The following is a 19,294-nucleotide window of genomic DNA, read 5'->3' as shown; positions in this document are numbered from 1 at the left end:
ATGATGAGAATTTCATAGCTAATAGTCAGTGGCAGTTACTGAAAGGTGTGTTTCAATAAGCTACTCTGAGCATTAACAATAAATAAGCTGTTTATTCCCATCTTGGAATTTTCATTTACCACATCCCATTATTTACATTTTAATAAAACAAATCTGCTGAGTAAATTATACATGAAATACTAAAGAGAGCCATATTACTTCCCCTGTGAATCTAAATGTATATATACATTGCAAACATCAAGATATTAGTAAAGAACAAATTTTGAAGATAGTATTTATGTTATAATATCTTTTCTTATCAAGAGGCTAAATCTACCTACATGAATACTAAGCAATAAAAATAGCAATTGTTTTCAATGGTAAATGAAGGTGCATTTTTCAGAGGCAAGCCTAAAAGGATTAGCTCCAGTAATCACACTCAATTGCCTTTATTTTGCATTTTGAAGTCAATCATCCTAACAGTATCATTTGACATTTTCTGTGTGTTATTTAATCACATTTCCTAACTTCCAAGGAGTTGTTACTGATGTGCCACAAGGAGGCTGTAACAACAAAATAAAAAAGTCAAGAAGCTTTTAACGGACTGAACATATAAACAAATACCAAAGATGCAATAAGTTCTTATGAAAGACAAACATGCATATATAAACAAAGACATTTAAAGCAAGTTTTGTCTGCAGAGTCAATAACACAGAAGTTGGAATATGCCAGATTAAATGTTGCCTGGGAAGTGAATACATGTTATGAAGTCTGTTACCCCAGAATCCTGCCTTCCTTCCTGTAAAATATGCACATTATTCAAAGCATTTCATATAATTAATTTGGTAAGAATTCAGCCATTATTTCATTTTTTATAATCCAGACATTTTGTTATTTCTTTTGATGCTAAAACAGACTTCTAGTTTCTTGGGAGGCCATGCTGCTGCACCGGTTGCTGCAGTACTTGTACTCATTGCAAATATTAATTGCTCCATGTTCAGAGCATTCTTGCAAGGAAGTGAAATTTGAAGAATTCCAATTTGATAGCTGGGGAACAGAGTCAAATACAGATTAAAATGACATAATGCTTAACTGTCAAGTATCAAGGACCTAATTTTTTAGGATAATTTGCATTTTTGGCAGAAGCATGCAGGTGTAATCAAATCACTGTTCCTGTTGAATTTGGTCTTGCTCATAGGCTGAAATATAAAGTTGGATATTTATAATATGAGTAACACAAATTTGAGAGCATGTATTCTAAAGGATTTATCCCAAACTGTATAGGAATAATGCTTCAGCTTTTGAGCAACGACTATGCATTCTTTCCCAGCTATCCTCTGCTCATTTCATATATTGCCATTTTTGCAATAAGTGAAATCAAGGATTTACAGGAGACATTCCCAGTAATGGCTTTTCCTTGATTCATCTGTCCCAGGTGATACACATTAAAAACAAAACTAAAATCCACGATTGATTATTTAGTTCAAGACTGGACCATGATATTTTCTGATTGTGATATAGAATCATATTGCAAAGGCAACCTTAATTCTGACATTTCCTGTATCTACTTTGTACTCTTAACATATAACTAAAGCAGAGGGTTTTTAAGAAAAAGGAAAGAAGCAGCAAGAAATACAGTTTTCGTGTCTTTCAGTTTAATGTATTCAGCTCAAGCGTCATACAGCAGTTCAGAACTTTCAGATCTACTGCAATATGTAACCCTACAAGACAAATGTAACTATAGGAACATATTGTCAATGTAAATCAGTCATTATAGGGTGACAGGCTTCAGAAATAGTTTAAGAAACAGTTAATAGCAGGCAAGTAATGCCACATGTCAGGACTCTTTATGTTCATTTCCAATATTGGAAGGAGGATTTCCTTTCACCATAAATTCCCTTTTCTCTGTGTCTCCCTTGCTATGTATCCCTGTGTATCTGTCCCAGTTCCTTCTTCTTTTTTCCTCCTCCCTCCAATCCTACTTTTTGTCAATTGCTAATGCAGCACTTCTCCTTGCTCTACGTTACATTGCTCTTCTTTTCCCCCCAACTTCTCATTCTTCTGTCATTCTCTTCTGAACTTAGTTTCATGCCACCCTGATTATTTCCTTAATTTCAAGTTCTTTCTCTCTCCATGACCCCCTGGCTCTGTCTGACCCTTCTTGTTGCCTCCTCCCCTTACCCAGTTGTTTCAAGAGCTGCATTGATATTCCCTGTTGCAAACCCCATCTCCATCTGCAGTGTCTGCTTCCCCCGTCTCCCTGCTCAGGCTCACATTCCCTACTGGTTTCAGTACATTGCTGTTTCTTTTTGTGTACCTGCCTGGATATCAGGGAAGGAAGCACTTCGAGCATTCTGTTCCAATTTCAGTATTTAGCATGACAATTGTAGGCAGGAGTGAGGAGAAAGAATTGCAGGGAAAAAACCACTTCATTGCTGAAGCACTGGAATAAAGCATGCTCAGTACAGATGGGGCCCTTTATCTGCAAAACTCTGCAAAAGCTTTCCAGTGGTTGAAACATTTTCCAGTACTTTCCTGGATTTTGTTTGGAGCAACAAAGACTATATTGTCACAATTATACAAAATTTCAGTTGTGTCCTTATATTTTATTTGTAAATGATGTTTTGTGTTCTTTGGTATGCACTATAGAAGAAATATCATATACAAATATTTATTATATTCTATTACTCTATATACAGTATATTCCATAATGAAACATATAATAGCACCTCTTACATCTTTCAGGTTCTGGGGAAAAAATTCTTACTGGGGAAATACTTTCTTATTCCTCTCAAAAAGATCTCTGTGTCTCAGTATCTAAGCATGCCTGGGGTAACAGACTTTTTATCCACAATCATTTTTCAATTTACTGTGTTGAGCATGCTATGTAGTTTTATAACTAAGCAAATAAAGGTAGGAAAGCTTCAGTGCTCTGTAGGGAAGTGATATAATTGAAATACAAAGTGTAATTTCAGCATTTAAGAAAAAATTATGCAAGAAAATCATAATTAAAACTAAAGATTTTGTTTATTATTTATTATAAGTAAATGGATACTTGTCAACTTGAAGTTATATCTAATGTTACTATTTTTAAGTATCACTTTGAAGAGTAAGGAATAGAACTAATTTAAGCATAGAAGATAATTGCATTTGTCAATAAGGGGATATGTTCTGTTCTATTTTTTCTTTGTGTAGCACTCATTTAGATTCACTTTTAGTGCATGTAAAGTCTTTTGTAAAATGGGAGCAATAATAAAAAGGAATTTGAATACAAAACTATGAAAAGAAGCAATGCAGGGTATTTTAGGGTTGTGTTTGAGTTTTTAAATACTGAGTAGATAACAGTTTGCTGCAATATCCATAAAATGTTAACAAATAATCATAATAAATAATTCAAATTTGAGTCTCAGATGTACTTATGTATTTTTTTGAGCGGTAGAAAAAGATACTAAACTATTAGGAACTGGTGAAGACACTGGTTTTAAATGTTTTCTTTGCTTCTGTTTTAAATAATAATAAAGCAGATTATCCTCTTCTCCATACATATTGTAGGTTCACTAGATGCCTATGCCTAGCTCCCAATCCGGTTTCCCAAGACCCCCTCATCCCACACAAAAAGGTACCATACAAAGATAATGTTTGACTTTTATATACTGTTTTGTTAACAGACCTCTTCCTAAGCACTAGAACATTGACATTTACTGCCGCTTTTACTTTCTTATTTCCGCTGAATTTTCTTCTCTATCTGGTTAGTTACCATGTATTTGCCTGCCTACATGATTATGTTTTCTTTTCCTCTATATAGCCCGCATTCCCAATTTTCTATCTCCCAGTAGTTTCCCTCCCAAGTCTTGTACCTTCATTTTCATTCTGTTTGAACATCAATCGCACAAACTTTCTAAAATCCTCTAAAAGTGTTCTAGTTCTGCACCATGTTCACCATTGACTGTTCTTTCCTTGCCATGTTCCTGTAATGTGTTCCTTTTGCCAAATTGCTCACAAATGGTTTTGTGCTGTTGTCCCAAAGCTATCCTTGGTAAGAAGAGGAAGATTAATCAAATTTTCCTTCTTTCATGCTGCTATTTTTTGTCTTTTCCATTTATTTCAAATTTACTAGCAATTTCCTCAGCTTGTACCTTTTCTGCTTTCTTCCAAATAATTTCCAACTTCTGCATGCTGTCATTCCAGCTGCTCCTGAAATTAGCACTGTGATTTTCTCCTAAGTCTTCTTACCCTGCTCAGTTCCCTGAATTCTCAGGTCTGTCTGTTTTTTTACCTCAAAGGTTTGTTTTTGTTGCAAGAGGCCCTTTGCATTTTCTGTGTTCTCAAAGTTCTTCCATTCTGCTCACTCTCAATCAGTTTTTTCCTCAGCTATGCATTCTCCTGTAGCGGAAAATTTATCCTCCTTGTCCATTGGTCAAATTTTCACACCTTAGTTCCTTACTCCGCTGCAAATATTTTTTTCTTCTAGCACATTATCAAGCTTTCTCCAATTATGTCTGTTACCTACTCTTTCTGTCCCTTAGCAAAATGAACTTACCCTTTCTAAGCCCATTCCCACCAACATCTTCCCTTTCTGTAGTTCTCCACCTCTTCTCTAGGCTCATATTAACAGTTCAGTTAAGTGTAATGCTAAGTGGTTTCAGTTTATACCTTCCTGGTGTAAGAAAAACCACTCAGCTACCATGCTCACAAAACCTTCCAGGGCCATCTGTTTTTTTCCCCTCCTAGAAAGGACAAGGCAGGAAATAGAGATGTTGAACAGATCCAGGAATAGAGAATTAAGATAATAAAGAAAATAACAGCATCTCAGCACATTGGTCCTGTATGAGGTTCCATTGCAGGCTACTGAACAAGAACAAGAAATAAATTATGATTTAAATTTGCCCATTGTAAGTGTGCATTTTGCTGCCCAAATACTAGGGGAAAGCTGCCCTGCAGCTGCCCTCCACATTAATAAAAATTGCTTATATACAGCTTTAGTCTTTTGCCCTGAAACATAACCTAAATTGTTTCTGCATTGGTTTGAAACTTGTTTAATCTATTTCTCAACAAGCAAAATCCACGTAATAATCTCAGCTACTGATAGTCCTTGATTCTTCTTGTTATATTTGTGTTTGAAAGATGGGTATCTGAAGGACTTCCACAATGAAAGGGAACTTTTGGTGGTTCTGTGAAGCTACTGCACACAGTTCTATTTCTGATATATAAATCTTGGACAAAAGTGTGTGGAAATATGTGATGATATTTTTTATGAGATCAAAAACTTTATTGGAAAAGGCCATTATCAAGGCTGTGAAGTCAAGCATTCCAAAATTAGGAAATGGTAGAATTAAGGTTGTCTTCCGCACCTTTGTTCAACTGCCTTTGTGTATGTGTCATGATACAATCTTTAATTATGTGATTAGATATTGTATTTTTCACAGTACCTTGTCTCATTCAGTGCAGGGGACAAAAATATGGATGAATAAAGGGATATCTCTCCAATATTTTCTTCATCTTCAGTGGTCAGTGTGTCTTGTAATGCTTTATATAATACTTGGTTTATGTATAATATTTCCATAATTAGACATCATGCTTTACAGAATAGTTGTAAATTATTATATAAATTTCTTCCATATATTAAACCCCCATTTTGGCATTTCCTAAGAGCTGAGGGCTTTGCTTCACTAATGTCCTAGGTAACCATCTCCTAGGGTTGTCTTCTTAACAAGTAAACTACAAAGTCAGAAGTTTCACTGTGACGCAACATCTGAAAACCATACAGAATTGAATTTTAAGATTCACAGTGATAAAGCTAACCAAACAACTGATAAACTGTAATACCATAATATGAATGGTGTGGCCTAAGGAATGATCTTTTTGCTATGGCAGTTTTACAAATACTTGCAGAGATAAAGACATTTTGGGATACATTTTGTGCTCTTGGGCACAGAATCTTCTTTTAATTTTTCTTGCAACCTGTATCACCTCTAACAGTATCTCGATCAAGCTTTCTTTTTATTGGCTCTCCCTTATTTCTGGGTTTTCTATCAACATTAATAACAACTTTCAAATTTTCCAATTTCTTTCTCGATCCTTTTTTTCCTCACACCTTTCAAGGCAAGTTTCTTTTTATATCCAGTTATAATTCCAGCCACTAAAGTTTTGACTTCTTCTGCCTAATATCCTTGCTAATCAAGATCCAGATGTCTCGATACTGACTCATAACGTTCTATTTGTATGCCACATGTCCAGTTACTCACCATGACTTTTCCTTCTAAGAAACCTCATATGACTTTGCTTGACTTTCTTGCCCTATCTGTGTTCTGTCTCCCCTCTTTCCTTGTATTCTCAACAACTGAGTTCTGTTCTTGTCAATTAATGTAAATAATTCAGTCCCCTAACTTCAGTCTCAGTTATTGTCAGCTAATCACTTTTAGTACCTAATTTCTCAGTGTCTTCCAGTGCCCTGGTTTCTGTGTTTCTATGTATGTATTTAGCCAGTCTCAGTCACTCCTCCAGTCACTTTTTCTGTCCTTATTTCCAATTCCAATCACATCAGACTTGTCCTAATTTCTGTAAATTTTGAGTATTTTTATGAGTTCATGTTTGTAGACTTAGAGAAGATTACTGTTGGCTACTGATCGTAGAGAGGATACATTTTCTATTGCACGGCTACTCTCAAATTAGCTAATGATTTTTTTAAAAATAGCTTTCAATATCCTCAAATGACAGAACATGTATTTCTTTTCCAGAGACATCACTATTCTTTGCAGCACGTTTAACTAAGATGTCTTCTCTTTAGTCTTTTCTTCATTTGTTTTCTGCATGATATTGACTGTGATGACCAGTGCTAAGTACATTTCCTTTATCTTTAGAGTCCTCTCAAGAATTGCATCTTTCTCTTAGAGCTTCTATCTCCTATCTCAGCATTTCTATCTGTTCCTTTCCATGTCCCCCTTTACCTAAAGCAATTCCATTTGCATCACAGCTGCCTAAGGATGAGGTCATCCATCTGTATAATGCCATGTAAAACAATGGCCATATGTTCCCTAAAGTAATAATTGATTAAACCTAAGGAAAGCACCTGATTCTTTATACATTTTACCAAGATTTTTTGGCCTTTTTTTTCCTTATTAAAACTCTTGGAACTGCTAAATGTCTCTCTATGTGTATCAACTTGTAAATTCTGCATTTTTATTCAATTGACACTTCCTCATCAGTTATTCTGGTTTTATCACCACTTAGTAAGTACTATGGATTTGTTGTTACTCATTTATTATTGCATGGGACATCTAGCAGAAAGGTGCTTGGGTTTAGTATAGAGCCAGAATTCTCAAATGAATGTATCAGGTCATTTGCAGAATGAAAATACATTTTCATTTTCCCATGTGGCATTCCTTCTTCTCTGTCGACCCATTTCAACACTGTTTCAGCTTCCCCTCTATTGTTGCTTTCTCATTTGCTTTCTCATTTTCCTTCCACCTCTGTTTCACCTCAACCCCTGCCAAGAACTACTTCTGAATATCCCAAATATTTCTTAATATGTCACTTCTTGACCTGCAAGGCAATGTGTGTGTGTATGAACTGGAGCCATGTGGCTGCTGGTTGACCGGGTGGCTGACTAGGAGGCGCGTGCATTCTGAGGGATCAGTGACAAGCCAGGAGATATGCATTTTCTGCTGGACATCTTGTTGCTGCCTCTTGGCAGCTGGGCAAATCAAACAGTACATGATGCTTCTCAGCAGCTGAAGGGCCAAACAAATGGTTTTTCAAACTGCAAGAGACCCACAGCCCACCTGTTGTGCAGGCCTGCTATAAAGGTTGAACATTTCAGCAGGGAAAAGAAGTCAGGAGCTGGAAACAAAGCTGTCAGAAGCCTGGAAGGCAAAGGGATTTTTTTTTTCTAGATATGTTGAATAACTGCCCAAGGAAACATCTGCTACTTAGCTAGGCTGTTTATGGAAACAAACAGCTGACTATTCTAGACCCATAGAAATATAAAAAGGTTCTGTGAAGCAGCAATGACAAAACAGTGGACTGATTTGTTTGGCGATGAACATTTCTGTGATTTTTAGGCCAGTAAGCCTGTTATTCCATTAGGCCCAATTGAAAAAACCAAACCAAACCAGACCAAACCAAACCAAACCAAACTCAAAAAAACACCCCAAAGAAACAAAAAAACCCCACCAAAAAAACAAATAAGAAAAGAACCTAATAATTTCCATTTAATATGCCAATAAAAATTATTTTATTCATCTTAGGAGTCAAGAAGCACTTTGAAAGGCTGCCAATGTGAAATAACATGTCTTGTGAAAATGTGACTTTGAACAATCTGACAGATAGATTTAGCATTTTTCTTTTTTACCTGTCTGATTTTCAGGTTTCTTAATTAAATTTTCCATTTTTAAGATTTCTAAAGATCAGTAAGACAACTGGTTTCAGTCTCTACAGTTTTGGTTAACTGCAGGCATAAGAAAAGACTGTCTCTGTAATGTGACAGTTCTCCTTTGGGTTATTCTAGTACCTCTCTAGGTAAGAGTAGTGATTTGAGGTAACAGAAATGTGGGAAAGAGAACAGAACGGAACAAAGCCATTGTAGTGACACACTGGGGAGTGATATCTGCTGTTTTGTTATTGATTCTTCTCTGCATGCCAGAGTTTGTCAAACAAATTGATGCATTGGTGAAAATGTATGCACATGCACTGTTCAATTATAGAAGCTAAAGGATAGTGTGTTTTCTGCATTGCTCTTCTCTTTTGTCTTTCTTATGCTCAAAAGAAAATTTATTTTCAGACCTAGTGTTGGTCTTAATGTGAGACACTGTTAAAATATTAGTGTCTAACCCTCAGTGACATTTAGTGGAGCTGCCTTACTAACTCTCTTTGGATAGTCCACCTGATTCTATTTCATTTTTGTTCAGTCTTCATAAAATATTTGCTGGTTCAACACTGTTCTCATTTGCAGAAACACATAATGCTTCATTTTCCTTTTGATTAGTGCCTTAAACTTCAGCTGCTTTTTGACTTCACTGTGTAACACCTTGTATTAATGTCAGGGTCATGCACTTATTATTCATGTGAACAGTGCTATTCACTTCAATGAAATTATATACATAATAATAAATAACAACATTAATCTGTGTGCACCACCTTGAATTTCATTACTGTTGTAGAAGATACATCTCTGAAAATAGGTTCTCTTAATTTTTATACATTTTAGAAAGAGCTTGGCTCTCTCTGTGCACACTAATTTAAACATTTCATTTTATTTCCCCTAAGCCTTACTAGCTTTACCAGCTCACAAGTTTTAAAGACGCTTGTTTTACTGATTTTTTTGGCTTGACAGACTATCCAACATAGTTTAGCTTTTAAACCTAGATTCTATAGTAGACATTTAAAACATCTCTTGCTAGTTCATCTGTCTTTTACTTTTGATACTGGAATACTTGATGAGGAAACAGACGTTAAAGATTTATTTTGTTTCATATTTCATTGACTGTGGATAAATACTGACATTATCTTAAAATGCATAGAAACCAAACAGCAATAAATAAGTTCCCTATCCACCTGCCCAGGAGTCAGCACTTTGGCAGGTTTTCAACCCAAGCTAATCAATTAAAGACAACATTGATTAACTTAAACAGAAGGTGATATTGATTGCAGGCAGTAACCTATAAATAGACAATTGTTTCATAGTGTTCATAGGTCATTGTTAGCTACACCTTTAAACTTCCAAGGTACATAATCCTATTACCTATTACCCAAAAAGCAAAGGAAAGGCACAGAGTGAATATACAGTTATATCTATGTTGCAAAGTACTCTTATTCAACTGTCTCATTCAACACATACTCTTACCTAAAATTTTTCACATTTTATTTGAAATTGCTATCTATTGCAATTTACGTCTCATTTTATAGCTGTACATATATGGAGCTGATGGAAATCAAATATGTTCCTGACTTTTCTACTGAGATGAATGGTTAATCAATCAGATCTTCTTCCAACATGGTGCTTTAGTTCACTTTTAAGAAACTGTATGTAAAATTAATGACTAAGCATGAACAGAGTCAAGTGGGAAAATTCAGGACAATACGAATATTAAAAAGACCCCACATTGTGCTCCAGAGGCTTTGTATAGAATTGTTTTGACTTTCATTTTCATTCAACCTACATGTTCATCTTCTTCAAAGAGGGAAGGACAGGATGGATGCATTCTTATCTAATAGACTTCTGGGGTCACCCCAGTTGTCTTGCTGCCTGGGAAGGATGGGCACGGCAAGGCACCATCCTAGGTATTTTTGTTTCCCAGGAGTACTCTGTTCCCTTCCTTTTCTCCCTCAGAAGGTGACTGAAACCTGATCAGGCAGGTAGAATATATATTTCTAGCATAGTCTCATCAGCTAAAAAACTATATAACATTTTCCCTTTTAGAGAAAGAACTAAGAGGCTTGATTTTTTTTGTAAACCAGGATGAAAAATTGATTACAACAACATTGTTTCAGTCAAACGGTATTTCTATAGCCTACCATGAAACAGGCATAAATAAAGTGGATTTCTAGTTCATTCACAGCTGAACTATAATCCTGAATGTTCTGAGGCCGGCTGAGGAGCTAGATCTGCTGGCTGTAAGCTAAGCTGTTTATCAGTATTTGCCTATACAGTGTGTAGAGAGCTCTTTCTTTCTTTTTCTTTTTCTTACATTTCTTTTCCCTCCACCACATTTACTACATCTTAGACAAGTGCTGGAAAATAACATCATATCATGTCATGTTAATATATGTCATAAAGAGGATTGTTTCTTGGCATTAGTTTTTTAAGCTCTATAAAGATTTAAAATATCCTGATGTTTGCGTATTATACCCATATAAAGGAATTTCATCTTTCAGTATTAGTGTTGCATTCTTCTATTAAATCCTTTAGACCTCACCATCAACAGATGTCAAAATATTTAATGATCTGGGATTTTTCTAATAAATGCACTTCCCCTTGTGACTTGTGTGAAGAATGAGGGAGACAACTCTTACACCAAAATAACAGTAATATTTCTCAGTTCTTCTAAAAGTGCTGTGCTTTGGAGAACTAGTAATGCAGACTAGTAGCCAGGACGTTACTTTATCCATTTAGCACACATAGGAGGAAATCTGTTAGACAGGGAAATCCATATGTCCTTCCTGAAAGGTGCTACAGCTTGAGTAGGTAAAAAGAAGCATACAATCCAGATTAGATTTCAAAACTTGAATTTCAAGTTCAATGAGACTTAAACCATTAAATATGAATGGTCACCATCCTATTCAGTGGCCTTTTTTGACTATCAGCCACCAATCTACATCAAAGAAGAAAAAATTTCTAAGCAAGGCATGTGAGCTAATCTACAAAGGCAGGTCATAATCAATTTTCTATTTTATCTCTGCATGTCTGAAACTCTGAAATGATGTTTTCAGAGAGAAGTAAATATATGCTTATCTTAACATTAATTCTTGCACTATTTTAAAAGTTATTTGCTTGTCCACAAGTATATGACTTGTGCTATTTGAGGTGCTGCAGTGCATCTGTGAGATCTGCATCATGCTTCCAGAAGATCCAGGCCTTTCTGGAGCAGCAGCTGGAAGCAGCCTTACAGGATGTGGAAGTCTGACTCAAATCATAGCATGTTGAACCAAACCCCTTTTGCTCAGTTAGATTGCCTTTGAACATACAGAATTCTACACTTGGGTTATATTAAATGGAAATTCATAGCTTATTGTATATGCTAAATAAAAATATATTTATCACTGTGTTAATTCTAAAGGTAAGGTGTATGCCACTCCTGTCATTATTACACACCAGCATTCATGTGATAATTTATGTAGATCTTGCTCCCCTCTTATTTGTGGACTAGCTTGTATTTAACATAGCATTTGACTGATTTAGGAAAAGTCAAATAGGGAGAAAAAGTTGTGGGTGTTTTTTTAATTATTTATAAAGAATTCCAAACTGACTGACTTTCAAAAGGAACTGATAATATTTACCATGTGTGACTCAAAATCAGTTCTTTGGCCAAATAGATAAATGGTCCTGGATGTGGAAGCCCTGAACTTTGCTAATGTGTATTAGCATATTCTCATACTTTCTGTTTTTTGGAACATCTTTGACTTCTATCTGTACATTCAATATTAAAATCTTTTCATAGATACCTCCTTTTAATTTTGATTTGAAACAAGCAATTCATTTTGGCCATGAAGCTTGCAATAGTAATCATACTTTAAAAATAGGTAAAGAAGCAAAATTGGTCTTTAGCAGACATTCAACAGAATGTATTTATTAAGAGTGTGTAATTCTTTTCAACTGCTAGTGTAAATAAGTATACTGAAACAAAACAAAATTAGGCATCAAGCTGAAGTAAAGTGTGTTTTTGCATAATAGTTCTGACAAATTGTTTAAGGACAGATTATTCATGGGAAAACACTAATTTTTTAAATCTAAAAAAATTACTAGTCCAAAATGAGTTTGTTAAATTTTGATTATTTAATTTCAGAGGAAACTTAAACTATTATAATGTTTCTGCATGAATTTAAGTTTTAGTAAATAGATACTTACTTTTTTATTTGTGCTACTGATTCCAATTTGTAGCCTTGTGGCTGTCTCAGATAAATTGTTTTGAGCTATGCCAGGAGTAACTGGAAATCTACTAGAAATTTTGTCATTGTAATATCTGAACAACTTTGCAGTCTTTAATGGATTTAGTCTTCACATCAGGAAGTACTCCTGTGATGCAGAACAAAGCAATTATCTTTATATATAGAGGGGCTAAGGAGCTTGATCATGGATATATCAGAAATCTGTGGTATAACAGAGACTGAGCCTAAATCTTGCAAGAGCTCAAGATTTTATTCTGCCCTTCATGTTTTGCCCTCCCTTTTATATATTCTGTCATGCTTTCTCATTGTACAGACATATGGAAAACTAGATGGAATTTACCAACTTGAATACCAGTGACAGGATTTATGTCCCAAAACTCCTTGCTAACAGAATACATGGAGCACATCATCTGTGCCTGCTCTGCACTTGCTCAGACTGATGGCTAACCTCTGTGAATATCAGGGTAATGACAAAGTGCACCTGGTCTAAGCATTTTCAAGTCTTTTCTTTGTTAGACAAAGCTTTGAAAATACAATAACATATGCTGCCTACCATTATTTGATTATTACTTGATTTTGTATGAGTGCTAGTCAAATACTAAGTCGACCCTGTGTATTCATCTTTTGTAAAAAAGAGCTGACATAAATTCTAGATTCAGGTACTTCTACATAAATATAACCATTTTGGTTAAAACACCTTGCATAAAGACATTTCAAAGGTTTGAAGCTAGAGTAGTGGAGAATGGATTTTTTAATTAGTGTAGCATCTACCAGCTTCCTAACCAAAGTTGCACTGAACTTTTTTTCTTCAGCATTCTTGTGTACACACAAGCTCAATACCTGCAATACTTTTACTCACAGAAGTAAAAATAAACCAGTATGAACTTTTTGTGTTTCAGGAGCTGAAAGCCTGTGTGCATTACTACACATTCCTTTTAATGTTTCAGTCAAAAACACAAAGAAGATGTAACATTTAATTAAATCTGAGCCACCAAATGCAAATCTGTCCACAACTGTGTTACGGCAACAGCAATGTTTTATGTGAAAAAGTATTTTAATGCGTTTCTTCTAAGAGGTAAACTGATCTCTTCCCAGCAGTGGGGCAAGAGTATTCATTAAATCTTCTGTTGTGATCATCCCTACCTATGTCCCCTACAATAGTATTGAAATCACTGTCCCAGTTATATCCAGGTAAACTAAAGTTACTGAAGGAATGTAACCAAATTATGTTACTTGCCTTAAAACTTTACACAAATATTGAGGGGAGATGATGGCTATGAGATGTTAGTGACTGTACTGGTAAGTGCTTTTGATTTACATTGGAAGTTACATATGTCCATGAATCTGTATTCTCATCACATTATGGATTCAGACAGCATTCCTGATCTCAGGTCTTTCTGTCAGACTCATCTGCAACTCCAGGCTTCACATCTAAAGGGCTGTAGTGAGTTCATCTTGTAAGCATTGCATGAGGGTATTCTTAACTGTGGACAGCACTGTGAGGATGCTTATTTGGAAGTATCACTCTAATTTGAAGCATTTTGGTAAGGAGTAGTGCACAAGGTGAAGGGTAAGGCAAAACCTTTCAAGTGCTGTGTTTCTACTTGTTAAAAGGGAAGAGCCAGTGAAGGAATTAGAAGAGAGTGACAATTCAAAGAAGCAGACTAGGAAAATATTTTTGCCATACAAATTTGTTTATACAACTGAGACAGAAACTTTAGTAGGTGAGATATGAGGAGAAACATTGTGTGAATTTATAGCTAGAAAGAGGGGTAGGAGAATGAGAGGCAGAGACTTTTTTGAGAATAAATTTAGACACTGTGTTGTAATGAAGAGTCAGAAGTTACAAACAAACAGGATACCTTGATTTTGAACTTTACTGACAGACAAGATTAAAAGAGTAGTTCATAGTGACTATGAGCAGTAGTAGTGGGGAAGATGAGGAGGAATCTGAAGGGGTGAATGATTAACAGCTCTCTTTTCTCAAACTAATATTGTCAGAGCAGAGACACATGCACACAGAGGATCAGAAAAGCAGACTTAGGTTTTATGTCAGACAGAAGGGAACAGATCTGGAGTACAAAGGGCCGTGTCAATTGTCAACATGGATATGGTGACTGAATTTCAGTTTATGGATTAGATTACTCAAAGTATGGAGAGAGAGACAATGTGAGGAAGGTTGTAGCTCCCAGAAATTAAAACAGAAAGTTGAGGAAGAAGTAAAAAATGTAAAACTGAGAAAGAAGTTAGCAATGTGGAGGGAGAATAAGAAGATCCCAACAAAGGGTGAACAGCATTTGAATGCCAAAAGCTTTTTAGGAAATGCTGGTGTAGAATCTACCAGATATGATATGAGGTATTAGTTCTAATATGTGTTTGTATAGAAATCATTAACACAGACACATTTAATAAAAGTTTCAAAAAATCAGCTGACTAGCAACAGTATTAATGGTCAAGGAAGAAGGCACTTCCCAGAATTTTTCAAGAGTCCTGTTCTTTCATCCACGTGTTTGACGCATTCTTAGCAAATTAGGAACATGGACGTACTATATCCATGTTGTTAAGCAATATGTAGCTATAGGAAGGTTTCAGAGATTTTAACTTTTTATCAGTATGTCCCTAAAGATATTAGGATTTTTATAATGAATTATTACAATGTGAGTTCTAGACATTTTATTGGGTAATTTTGCTAAACCTCTGTAGTAGTTGCACTGAAGGATTTTGTTAATTGTGGTAATCAGCTTTCAAAAAATGTTAACACATGGCCACATTTTCTCTCCTTGTATTTAAAGAGAAAAATCTCTATTTCAGTCAGATGCTATAGATTTTCCACCTAACTGAAATAAGAAATAAATTATATCAATTTATATCTGATTCTAGACAAAAGGTGTGTAGACAGCAAAACTTTCAAAGGGAGGTGCTTTCAGTTGGAACTTGGCAAACCTGCAGGGGAGGGGTATTATTATTATATTTAATATTTTAAAGAGGCCGCATAGTCTTCCATTACCTTTAATCCTGCAACAAGCTAAGAAATACAGAGTGTAAGTGGGCAGATGTTCTTAACAGCCTTCTAGCAGCCTGTTTTTGTGAAGAGTGCCAGCTAGTGATTTTCACTGCTTGTGGAAAACCGGCTTTGTGTTGGGGTAAGTGTTAAGGAGAGCAAGTGAAAATCCCCCTCTGTGTACCTTGTAAAATGTCTCTGTGTGTATTCATGTTGTGGAAAAAGAAAATTATGCTGTCGGATTTGGAGAGGATATCGTAACTCCTTTGCTAGAGCAATCTTTTTACTAGAGGAGCTTAAGCTGCAGAAAAAAACCACATTATACTGTGGGTATTGCATGTAATAAAATATTATTTAAATGAAAGATATTGAAATAAAAGTTTCAATTTAGGAACTTGAGTGTATTGTTGTGAAAAGCCTAGTCAGTTATGTTTATAGCTTCATCTTTTCACAGGAAGAAGCGTAGGGATTCCTCATGCTTTGTGTAAGTACAGTAGGGTTTAGATAACAGGATCAGGTCCACAATTTGTCTTTCTTTAAACCTACAGTAAAAAATGAAAATAAATACCACTACCACACAAACTACAAAGGTGAAAAAATGCTGTATGTTGCATTTTCCTACCTCCTGTGGCTAGGGACAGAATGCAGACGTGCCACAATAATGTTTTTTATTTCTACTGTTCAAACCATATTAATGAGAACATCATTTTGGAGAACTAATTATTTCTATTTGTCTTGTGTCACACTTTCTAATTCCCCTATATTAGCACAGCCAAAGCAAATTAATTGCTTTTCCAGCAGTTGAACCTTGTCCAAGAATGAGCTCACATTCCCTTCCAGTTCTGCAGTTTCTAGGAGTGCATTGTGTCAAAAATTTCTCTTGATACTAAACATAGCCCAGAGAATATCTTTGCAGATTTCTGTTGCTGCTCACTTGATGAAATTTATAAGTTTAAGTGACCCACTAGGAAAGATAAAGTTCTTAGCTGCAAGATTATACATCAAAACAGTTAAAGTGAAATTAAAATTAAATGAATGAATCTCACTGAAGCAAAAAAAGCAGTAATTAATGGTTCCCTTAATTGTCTTCATAAAATATTTGCATGGGTCTAATTTGCATAATTTGCATGTATTAATTAATCTTTCAAAGGAATTTTGTGCTGAGAGAAGCCAAAAAATCTCTTTGTTTTATTTAACATCTAATGAAATATTTATCTTCGTTAATGAACTTCTCATCTTCATTAAAATAAAAATTGCACAAGTTTGTATGTTTTAAATGTTTTTATAATTGAAGTATACAAAAAAAATCTCTTCAGACCTACAGTATCTGAAAAACAAACACATTATTTCACATTCTGTGCCATTTTGACTACAGCAACATTTAAATTTGGAGAAACCCTATTCCCTCCACCAAAAGTTTTCAAGAATTTCAAAATTATTTCAATTTTATTCTTAATTGATGATAATTTCTGGGTTTTTTATATTTTACAACAGGGATGACAAAGTAAAAATTTTGGTATTTTTTGTTATTGTTTTTGTTATTTTGTGATACTTCAGAGATTTTATGGAACAGATATTATGCACAGCAGAAGGGACTAGCATTGTAGGCTGGAGTTTAAAGTACTGCAGGAGTTTGTACATGATGTGGGGTTAGTTTATACCCTGCAAGACTAACAGCTGAGGAAAAAAGAAAACAGTTTGTGAGTTACTACCTGGCATTTAATGATTGAACTTGGAGTAAGATGAATGATGAATGTAAGTTACAAAGGACGGTCCTAGCTGCGGTGATCAGCAGCTTTGAGACAGTATCCAAAATAGCCAGACATGCAGAAAGAGAATATGCAGTGGGGAAAAAAAAAGTCATCAGTATTGAAGTTTTGTGCAAAATCTGAATATAGAACTGCAAGGAGATTCAATGAAATTAAGAGCTATTTCTGTAAAAAAAAAAACAGGTATGAAAGGACGATTGGGTGTTTTGGGAAAAAGGTGAAGGCTATTACTTAAAATGAGGAACACCTAAAATCCCAAAGTAATCTGTCAGGTTCTAATATTGCTGGAAATAGAGTCTGTGGACAAAGAAGACAAAGTTTAGTTAAAATGGTGTCTATACAGAATGTTAAAAACGTGCATAGTAAGACAGGTGAAAAGGAGTTTTCGTTCACTTCGAGGATAAGTACAACATTATTGTAATAATGAAAATACGCTTGAAATAAGGAAATGATTGGGGGTTTATAATTTACAAGAAATTATATTTGCACAGTGAAACAGCACAATGGGATTTTTACTCATTTTCAATATGCCTGCATTTGCTTAAATCCTTGAACAAGTTTATAAACACGTTAATGTGTTTGCATTCATTTTAGACATGCAATACCTGAGAAAGCCAGGCCTGCAGAGACCAAAAAGTAGGTGCTCTTTAAGAGTGCTTTAGAATTTAATAAACAGGATGTTTAAGCTATCAAGATGGTATACAGAGTCATATATTCTTTATACATTATCCTATAATTTTTTTCAACTGATAAGATATAGTGGGACTTTGCTGATACCATAATGCCAGTATAGATATTGCTCTGTGTTCTGAAGGTGTGGAATAGCTGCTGAGGCAATGTAATTATCTATAAAATATCCAAACAGTATCAGTGGGAGGGATATGTTCCACTTCACACATTTGTGGGGTAGATGTCTTTATCTGAGCTATTTGGCTGGACTCCTGTTAAAGTCAATGAAGAGTAATAGGCACATCTCTCCCTTTGAAGAAAATGAATCACAACTTCCAAGTTTCTTCATTGATTGTATAGGGAGTCTGCTAAACCAGCTCAAATGCAGCTACGTACAGTGCAGGTGTCTGAAGTTAATGTGATGAATTTCATGTGTTTTGTATTTTTGTTTTTGCTTGCCTCAGAATTCCAGCATCAGTTGTGACAGTAATCACACTACAGCAGCTGCATTTCAGTGACTTCTTGTAACTACTGATGTTAGAAATGGGTAATTTTGCATCAGTTCTGGAAAAATATCCCAGCTTGACAATTCCTTTTCTGTTTCATATAACTCTGAAGAGTTTTGAAAGTTGCATAAAGCATGACTCTCAAATGTAGAAAAGAGAATTAGAATTCTGCATTAGTGCTGAAGCTTTGCAGCATTTGTTTCATTTGGATGCTACCACACAAGGCACAAGGCATGAAACAAGAGTCAGAAAAGCATTCTGAAAACTCTGAAATAAGAACAAAAGCAGCCATAAATTGAGATAGAAAAAGAGATATATGAGGTACCAAAAAAAGGAGGTAGATGGAAGTATCACAGAACTCTAGAAGGGAAGATAGTATCATATTACTCATACAGTTTCATTATATTACTGTAACTTTATTACTATATATCATTACTGATTGGTAATTAACAACTAGTTAATGTTTGCCTTTTAAATGTAGTTATGCTTGCAAACAAGACGGGCTGGAATTAACTTGATGTAGCATAAAAGTCTGCAATGTAGGCATCTACATCTGTGCTTGTGGCCCTTGACCCTCACTGGATATAGAGATTTCTGTGTCTATATAGATATGAAAATATCTATAGTAGAGTTCATCCCGTTATAAATAATAATTTCAGTACCCCAGTATAGACTGCTAGAAATAAATTTAGTAAGCTCAGTCATATTCCAGAAAGGCTGAATTCAGTTTCTGGAGATGAGAAAGTAATTTCTTCAGTGGTTGTTAT

The 19,294-nt window shown here is 35.1% G+C and overlaps 1 protein-coding gene across 4 annotated transcripts in view; it reads left to right on the top strand.

The window, feature by feature from the left end:
* DACH1 (dachshund family transcription factor 1) overlaps positions 1-19,294 on the top strand; it is a 353,487-nt gene that overhangs the window by 317,614 nt on the left and 16,579 nt on the right. For 2 of the 4 annotated variants that reach the window (XM_041471249.1, XM_041471248.1), the window contains exon 11: positions 3,532-3,598. The exons of the other annotated variants lie outside the window; for them this stretch is intronic. In XM_041471249.1, the coding sequence (XP_041327183.1) occupies positions 3,532-3,554 (23 nt within the window). In that variant the 3' untranslated portion in view covers positions 3,555-3,598. The remainder of the gene's footprint in view (positions 1-3,531; positions 3,599-19,294) is intronic. 4 annotated transcript variants of the gene reach the window in all.

Source organism: Pyrgilauda ruficollis, unplaced genomic scaffold, assembly GCF_017590135.1.
Source record: "Pyrgilauda ruficollis isolate IOZ18807 unplaced genomic scaffold, ASM1759013v1 scaffold26, whole genome shotgun sequence".
NCBI lineage: Eukaryota > Metazoa > Chordata > Aves > Passeriformes > Passeridae > Pyrgilauda > Pyrgilauda ruficollis.
Note: the sequence above shows the minus strand (reverse complement) of the source record. Positions and strands in the feature narration are given on the sequence as shown.